Genomic DNA, 9,563 nt, shown 5'->3' with positions numbered 1-9,563 from the left:
CAAAGTAATTATTTTTTGCCTTTATTTCAATGGTCAACCTTCATCAGTGATTATAAGGTGTGTGGAAATGTCTGAAACAGTCACTTTTTACTCTACGCAACATTGTTGTAATAACATTATTTTAGCATTGTTAAACATCTATGTAAATAAAGAGAAAAACTGCTGCAATGGTTTCAACTCAAAACTTTACACTCGTTATTGATGTTCTATAATGCAGAAAGTCAATGTGTTTATTATTCTAAGGCCCTTATAATGGCGGTTTAGGTACCTATAAAACTCTAATTCCCATCAGACTTTGCGTCCATCCTGCGTGTGTGCTCTGAATGCAAGAGATAGAATATTAGAATGTTTGGAGGCTGAGAGACTGGTTAACTATAGTAGGCTGCAGCGCTGTGTTGGATAGCAGGAGGAGCCGCGCCTGCTGAAAGAAAGAGAAATGCAAAGACGCTGATGGAAAAATTCGAAGATTGGGTTTAGAAATAGATTAAGCAAATCAAATATTGCTTTTAAAGCATAGCATTTGGTTCGAGAGACAAATGGTTTAACCACGGACACAGCAACCAAATGAAAAGGGGGATTCGGCAAGAGGTGAGAAGCCGTAGGCTATACGGTATTTGAAACAGTAACATTGAAAAATGGGCAAACGTTCCACATTTGCTTGAAGTTAAAAAACACTTTCTACATTGTATTTTACAAGATTAAGGACCGCATTCAGCTCATTGACCTATTCTTTGTTTGTAGGAATGCCATTATTTTTAGATCGTGTAGGTTTTTAGACTCACTAAAGGTCTTAAATTCTATTTCATTTGTAATGGGTGAGGTTTTTTTGTCATACAAAAGACGGCGTAGCCCGACCAGTCTTTGGCCCACTTTTCATCGATACCTATGACAGTTTACCCCTAATACATATTTGTAGGCTTTTGCTTGCGCTTGCATTTCTTTAATGAGTTTAAAACTGCCTCTTTGTCATGTATTTCCTAAATGAGAGCGCTGTAGCAGGCTATTGGTTACGCGATGATGTGGGCGCCTAGAAAACAGGAGAAAGGTGAATAACATTTACCAGACATAATACACGTGTTTTAAATTGATAGACATATTACACTCGCTGTATTGGCGATCTGAAAATAAACCACACTTCTAAGTTATTTATTTGAGTCATTATTGCATCGTGGGATAGGGAACATTAATGTCGCTGTATGCAGATAAAAGGGGGTCCAATCATTTGGATTTTTTTCCCCCGGATGTGAAATGTTTGCGATTTAAAGCCACCTAGGAAGGAAGGGAGATCAATGAGTAAGTTAGAGATACTGAACGAAACCTTGCCAAGAATCCAAGAGTGTGGACCGTCTACAATGTCTTGTTAGCTACTGTGTTATAAACACGCTCCCCCATTCTTTAAAGCTATGCATTTTCCAATGAGAGTGAACTGTGTAATTGTATAGGCTAGATAAAAGTTGAATCTGTAATCTGATTTTGTGTTTTACAGCAAGCTTCTGTTTATTCCAGGAAAGTGACCAGGCAATCAATGTTATTGGAGAGACCAACACAACTCTGGCACTCTCAAATGTTAATGTAATGGAAACTATATACCCGCTCCAGTTTCCATATGAAATGTATCAAGGGAAACAAATCACTGACTCTCAGGGCTAATTTTATCAAGCATCGGTTGAGTTTGATAGTGGATGCACTCAAAGCACTGTGCCCTGTCATGCACAAGACCATGTTAAAGCAACAAACCTGGAATAACACTGAGCATTCAGTCCAGCCAATGAGAAAGCCATGGAAGAAGTTAGTGGAAAATGTACAGTGCAAGCCTCAATTGTGACTCTTTTTTTGCCCCAGATATTCAGCGACGTCCCAAAAACTGCTTTTCTTGCCCACAGCCATTCTGTTTTCTCAGAAGGGAGCTTCAGTTGCACACTGGCTTTATCACCACACTAAGGACAGCTGCGATCAACTTGGAAAGGCACATGTGGAGGCAAAAAAATGGATACTCAAATTTACAGCTGGCCTACTCTGGGTTGAACATGTGAGGGCAAGGAAAGCCCTATGAGGAAAAGCCAGAACAGCAGTATCTCAAAATGGCCCAAACCAGTTTGCTGCAGGGGAAGCGCTTTTACTGCAGGGAGTGGGTCTTCCACAAGATCCAGCACTGTCTCCAGGAAAAGACTAATGGCCTGAGCGGTTTGACCAGCACTCCCAGCAAGCAGGCCGGTGCCTCTGGCACTGGCGCATCTAACCCCTGCGGCAGCTCCGCAGCAGGCTCTGCGAAGGCCACCGCCTGGGGGGTATTGCTGGTGGGGGGGCCTGGGAGTGGGAAGACGGCCCTGAGCACGGAGCTCCTGTGGCCCTCTTCAGCCCAGGGCACTCATCGGGGGCTGCAGCAGCAGAGTCTGGCCTTCCATTTCTGCCGGGCGGACGACTCGGGCACACTCTGCCTGGGCGGCTTCATCCGAGGTCTGGTGGCCCAGATTTGCCGGAGCGGCCTGTTGCCGGGTTACGAGGAGAAGGTGCGCGATCCAGCGGTGCAGAGCTTCCTGCAGCCCGGGGAGTGTGAGAGAAACCCCACTGAGGCTTTCAAGAGGTAGGTGAAGCCTGCTGCCCCACCCCCTTCCCTCCACCCCCCTGTCCTTACCCCTCCCCTCCCACTTTTACTGCTCACACACTTCCCTTAACCCTACCCCAGCAGTCCTCTGTCCCCCTACCCATTGACATAGTGTTTGTGTTGTTGTTTTACCGTGCTGTGGCATGCTGTGGGACTGTCCCCGCTAGCCCTTAGTTGAGAAAAAGATCAGTTATTTTCAGTGGCACCCAGGCTCAGTTGGCTGGAGGGAAGAACGTACTGCTTGGAAGTGTGTGACTGACTGCCCTATATGAAGATGTGGGCTGCACATGTGAAACAAAGTACCATACAGGATCAAGCTTGGTCATATAATGTGATCCACACAGACTTTTCTCTCTGTAAGACTGGGGCTTTAAAAGGGGTTTGAACCTATATTTTTAAAGGAAGTGCCTTGTGTGTATGCTACTCGCACGACTTGTCAGCACGATGGGTCAACCAGTCTATACTATACACACATGGGATGGAATGCAGTGTTGAACACACATGCCTCTTGTCTGGCCATCTGGTGATGCTTATTGCACCATCTCTACATCACACACCGGGAAAGTGGGTCAAACGTTCAGCGAGGTAAATCATTTTTAAATGGCCAATGGACTCATTGATATCCCTGGTCTTTTACATCTTTCCCAAAAGAAGCTGAGGAAGTAGCCCTGTGTCAGTTATTATAGTTATAAGGCCACTATTGATGCCTGGGACTTGACTGTGCAATTTGAGATAAAGGCAGGTTAACATGGGGACATAAACAACCAGTGGACAGACAGAGGTCCAGTTCTGGTGAGTGTCAAGGGAATGGAAAGCTTCTCACAGACAGCATCAACATCCCAGCCTGGCCTAAACAAGTGCATTTCTTTACCGCGTGAGGTTTGGTTCAGACTCTGTGGACAACAGACAGAATTCTTATCCAACGAAGATTACAGCCTTTTGTTTGTGGAGTAAATATGCACTCTGGAGAATGTCTTATCACCATCTCTGGTGTAAAATAATCTTGGGCACTGTTGTACACAAATACTAGATCCTATCAGGTTGCAGAAAGTTGGGAAGTGGAAGATCTGTATCACAGCCAATATCCACCGCTCTATCTTTGTGTTCTGACATGTTCAATAGGCAAAGCAAGCAATGGAGGATTATAAAAGTTTATTCTTTTTCCAAACTTAGGGTTCCCCTAATTTACTTTAGAAGTGGAATCTCATCTCAGGTGAACATGTTCCAAAAACGAGGCTATATTGTTGCTCAATAATGAATAATAGTGTGTTCATTCGTAAAGGTTAGGCTCCTGGTAAACAAGACTGGAGGAGCCTTGACCTCAGACTCTTGTTTTAAAACCTTACCAGCATGTGAATGCCAGAGGGGTTGGCCAAATTCCTTGGCCAAACAAGCATGTTTGTTGATCGTAATCACTGGTTGTGTCAATACATTAAACCTGGTTCAACCTGGTCTCCATCCTATGCACTCCCGTCCTCTCCGTTCACCAGTGTGTGTGCTATTGTAGTCACCAGAACAAGTTATATACCTTTAATCTTAATCTTTATAGAAACAACAACAAAGTGTGAAAACCTGTGAGGAAGGTGGGTGGTGGGGAATTCAAGCACCGTATAGGACTGTTGATAACCAACTAAACTGCACAAACTTGATAATATACAAAGGAATCTCACAAATGTACTCATGTCATCTAATTGCAACATGCTTTCCCTCTAGCAATGGCCTCTACCATGTTTTGACTAGAGTACTAACAGTGGAATTCATTTGAAATTGTCTCCCTGCCACATGTCTAGCTTTTTTCCTCAGGACAAAAGAGCACAAATAAATAGGTGGAATAAACTCAGTCATGTGGGCACTCTAAAAGCTCAAGGCACTGGGAAATGTGCTGAAAGGGCAGGTTCTTTTTTTGTTTAGGTGAGAGCTTTTGGGGTTTGTTTGTAAGGGGGATTTTTAAATGAGCGTGCAGTAGTTTGAATAACTGCCAGGCAAATCTGTATGTGGGAGCAAAGGAACCTTGGAAAGTGATCATGGCTTGAATCTGATAACCAGGTTTGAGTTTCTTGGCAGTATTTTGTTCACTCAGTGCGTCAATGTTTTTTTCCTTTATGATACTTTTGCTAAGAAAGTTGAAGTTTTTCCAAACATTAGATTTCTATTTTCCTCCAAATTAACATTAGCCACTTAATTGAATTGACTCATTAGTCAAAATATATACACTACCATTCAAATGTTTGGGGTCACTTAGAAATGTCCTTGTTTTTGAAAGAAAAACCTTTTTTTGTCCATTGAAATAACATCAAATTGATCAGAAATAGTGTAGACATTGTTAATGTTGTAAATGACTATTTTAGCTGGAAACAGCTGATATTTAATGGAATATCTACATAGGCGAATAGAGGGCCCATTATCAGCAACCATCACTCCAATCGTGTTCCAATGGCACGATATGTTAGCTAATCCAAGTTTATCATTTCAAAAAGGCTAATTGATCATTAGAAAACCCTGAAGATCTCATACAACTCTGTGTAGGGCTGGGCGATATGACGATATATATCGTGTGACGATAGAAAAACGTCTATCGTTTCATATTATGCTCTATAGTTTATTTCGTTGTGTCGCAAATCACACTCTTTACGGGCAACATTTTTTGTCAATTGGACGACGCTTTGCGTTCTTCCACGCGTGATGTGTGGAAGGAAATTTGCAGCGCAAACAAACATGGAGGACAGTGAACATGACACAGAGCACGGAGACACGGAGCTTGTACCTAAACGAGGGGCTACTTCGGTCCCATGGGCGGGGTTTGGGTATGAAAAGTCTGACATGGACCAGAAAACTGTCCTCTGCAAAATATGCCGCAGGCCGGTCCCGACAACAGGCTCAAACACCACTAACCTCTTTTACCACCCACAGTTGAAGTCGGAAGTTTATATACACTTAGGTTGGAGTCATTAAAATTTGTTTTTCAACCACTCCACAAATTTCTTGTTAACAAACTATAGTTTTGGCAAGTCGGTTAGGACATCCACTTTATGCATGACACAAGTCATTTTCCCAAACAATTGTTTACAGACAGATTATTTCACTTATAATTCTCTGTATCACATTTCCAGTGGGTCAGAAGTTTACAAACACTAAGTTGACTGTGCCTTTAAACGGCTTGGAAAATTACAGAAAATTATGTCATGGCTTTAGAAGCTTCTGATAGGCTAATTGACGTCATTTGAGTCAATTGGAGGTGTACCTGTGGATGTATTTCAAGGCCTACCTTCAAACTCAGTGCCTCTTTGCTTGACATCATGGGAAAATCAAAAGAAATCAGCCATGATCTCAGAAACAAATTGTAGACCTCCACAATTCAGGTTCATCCTTGGGAGCAATTTCCAAACACCTGAATGTACCACGTTCATCTGTACAAACAATAGTACGCAAGTATAAACACCATGGTATCACACAGCCATCATACCGCTCAGGAAGGAGATGCGTTTTGTCTCCTAGAGATGAACGTACTTTGGTGCGAAAAGTGCAAATCAATCCCAGAACAACAGCAAAGGAGGTTGTGAAGATGCTGGAGGAAACAGGTACAAAAGTATCAATATCCACAGTAAAACGAGTCCTGTATCGACATAACCTGAAAGGCCGCTCAGCAAAAAAGCCACACTACGGTTTGCAACTGCACATGGGGACAAAGATCGTACTTTTTGGAGAAATGTCCTCTGGTCTGATACAACAAAAATGGAACTGTTTGACCATAATGACCATCGTTATGTTTGGAGGAAAAAGGGGGACGCTTGCAAGCCGAAGAACACCATCCCAACCCGTGGAGCACGGGGGTGGCAGCATCATGTTGTGGGGGTGCTTTGCTGCAGGAGGGACTGGTGCACTTCACAAAATAGATGGCATCATGAGGAAGAAAATTGTGTGGATATATTGAAGCAACATCTCAAGACATCAGTCAGGAAGTTAAAGCTTTGGTCTTCCAAATGGACAATGACCCCAAGCATACGTCCAAAGTTGTGGCAAAATGGCTCAAGTTCAAGAAAGTCAAGGTATTGGAGTGGCCATCACAAAGCCCTGACCTCAATCCCATAGAAAATTTGTGGGCAGAACTAAAAAAGCGTGTGCGAGCAAGGAGGCCTACAAACCTGACTCAGCTACACCAGCTCTGTCAGGAAGAATGGGCCAAAATTCACCCAACCTATTGTGGGAAGCTTGTGAAAGGCTACACGAAATGCTTGACACAAGTTAAACAATTTAAAGGCGATGCTACCAAATACTAATTGAGTGTATGTAAACTTCTGACCCACTGGGAATGTGATGAAAGAAATAAAACCTGAAAGAAATAATTCTCTCTACTATTATTCTGACATTTCACATTCTTAAAATAAAGTGGTGATCCTATCTGACCTAAAACAGGGATTTTTTTTTTACTAGGATTAATTGTCAGGAATTGTGAGAAACTGAGTTTAAATGTATTTGGCTAAGGTGTATGTAAACTTCCGACTTCAACTGTATGCAAGAATCATGTGAAACAGTACGGAGAGAGTTTACGGATGAGACCCAAAAAAGTACAGTTGAGTGCTCAAAACAAACCCTCGACTCAGACGTTGCAAGAGGCTTTTGTCCACGGCACACCATATGGCAAAGAATCACGAAGATGGAAGGAGATAACAGCTGCCGTTACAACTTACATCTGCAAAGACATGGCCCGAATTTACACGGTCGAGAAATGGGGGTTTTGTGAGTTGGTGCTAACACTCGACCCAAGGTACCAAATGCAAATGTATATGTGACACGTATTAATGTCAAAATAACATGCAAAACAGGCAAGCCCCCAAAAATATATATATATTTTAGGCCTATATTTATTTTGTTTGCAACTATAGTTGAAGTGTTTTCTATTAACCTTTTTTAGATTTTATACATTCATATTTTATATTTTGTTACATGCTTAATTGAAAATTTGCACAACAGTTCTAAATAAAAGGAGAAATAATCAAATATGAGTATGTACCTTTTATTTGTTGAGTATAATTCAAAATGTTATAAGAAATAGGCCTTTACATGTGGTAATTTTATATAAACTATTTATTCATTGAATTTACATAAAATGTTCTATATCGTGATATGTATTGTTCCGGGATATGAAATGACCTATATCGGGATATGAGATTTTGGCCATATCGCCCAGCCCCAAGGCCGTGTACTACTCCCTTCACAGAACAGCGCAAACTGGATCTAACCAGAATAGAAAGAGGAGTGGGAGGCCCCAGAGCACAACTGAGCAAGAGGACAAGTACATTAGTGTCTAGTTTGAGTAACAGACGCCACACAAGTCCTCAACTGGTAGCTTCATTATATAGTACCCGCAAAACACCAGTCTCAACGTCAATAGTGAAGTGGCGACTTCGGGATGCTGGTCTTCTAGGCAGAGTTCCTCTGTCCAGTGTCTGCTCTTATTCCCATCTTAATCTTTTTATTGGCCAGTCTGAGATATGGCTTTTTATTTGCAATTCTGCCTAGAAGACCAGAGATCTTCAGTTTCTTGGCAATTTCTCGCATGGAATAGCCTTCATTTCACAGAACAAGAATAGACTGACGAGTTTCAGAAGAAAGTAATTTGTTTCTGGCCATTTTGAGCCTGTAATCGAAACCACAAATGCTGATGCTCCAGATACTCAACTAGTCTAAAGAAGGCCAGTTTTATTTCTTCTTTAATCAGACCAACAGTTTTCAGCTGTGCTAACATAATCACAAAAGGGTTTTGTAATGATCAGGTAGCGTTTTAAAATTATAAACTTGGATTAGCTAACACAACGTGCCATTGGAACACAGGAGTGATGGTTGCTGATAATGGGCCTCTGTACGCCTACGTAGATATTCCATTAAAACAAATCTGCCGTTTCCAGCTACAATAGTCATTTACAATATTAACAATGTCTACACTGTATTTCTGATCAATTTGATGTTATTTTAATGGACAAAAAAATTTGCTTTTCTTTCAAAAACAAGGACATTTCTAACTGACCCCAAACTTTTGAACAGTAGTGTATATATATATTTTTTAAATACATAGGCCTACAGCTAGCAGAACAAGGTAATGTTCTAAATATTTCTACATGCAATGGCTGTAGGCAATGACTAGCTTGTTGCTAACATTTACAAATCAAGTTTGACAGCAATATGCAGCTTTTCGTCTACTGTAATGCGGCACTTCAGATGTTGTTAGTAACATAAGGAGAAACTTTCAGAAACTCTGTAAATTATGGATGCGATCTGGATGTAGGGCTGGGTGATATATCCAATTAATTTGATTAATTCAAATGTATGTTCTAGCGCAATGTTCCAAATGCCTGTATAGCAAGAAACTAGTTTTTTTTGTTCCTTCTGCGCTGTGTACTTGTCATGGTCGTGTGTAGAGACGGACCAAGGCGCAGCGGATGTAGAGTTCCACATATTTATTATAAAGTGAAACCTAGCAAACAAAACAATAAACTACGACCCGTGACTAGCGAGATGCTACGTGCACAAACTCAAAACACAAAATTCAATATCCCACAAACACAGGTGGGAACAAACACTACTTAAATATGATCCCCAATTAGAGACAACGATTACCAGCTGCCTCTAATTGGGAATCATACAAAATCACCAACATAGAAAATTAAACCTAGAACCCCACATCGAAATAATAAACTAGAACACCCCCCGGTCACGCCCTGACCTACTCCACCATAGAAAATAAATGCTCTCTATGGTCAGGACGTGACAGTACTGTGCACCTTCCCACTCCCACACAGACTCCAAGCCCCTCCCCATGCCACTCACAACAACAAAGACGAAAGATCACTTCTTCCTTACTGACAACACGCAGTTTCAACTCGCTATTTGAATTTCAGGTTTGGGCCAACAGAATCGGTCATATGGACAACGAAACACATTGAGACATTATTTAACTGTA

At 41.6% G+C, this 9,563-nt stretch overlaps 1 protein-coding gene across 4 annotated transcripts in view; it reads left to right on the top strand.

The window, feature by feature from the left end:
* Positions 1–360: 360 nt before the first annotated feature.
* The window catches only part of LOC139581167 (ankyrin repeat domain-containing protein 50-like), a 42,837-nt gene continuing 33,634 nt past the window's right edge, over positions 361–9,563 (top strand). The window contains exons 1-2 of one of the 4 annotated variants that reach the window (XM_071410649.1): positions 361–588; positions 1,843–2,584. In XM_071410649.1, the coding sequence (XP_071266750.1) occupies positions 2,082–2,584 (503 nt within the window). In that variant the 5' untranslated portion in view covers positions 361–588; positions 1,843–2,081. The other 3 variants (XM_071410647.1, XM_071410646.1, XM_071410648.1) reach the window with 3 other exon arrangements.

The sequence above is a fragment of the Salvelinus alpinus genome, chromosome 7, assembly GCF_045679555.1.
Source record: "Salvelinus alpinus chromosome 7, SLU_Salpinus.1, whole genome shotgun sequence".
NCBI classification, from domain to species: domain Eukaryota; kingdom Metazoa; phylum Chordata; class Actinopteri; order Salmoniformes; family Salmonidae; genus Salvelinus; species Salvelinus alpinus.
Note: the sequence above shows the minus strand (reverse complement) of the source record. Positions and strands in the feature narration are given on the sequence as shown.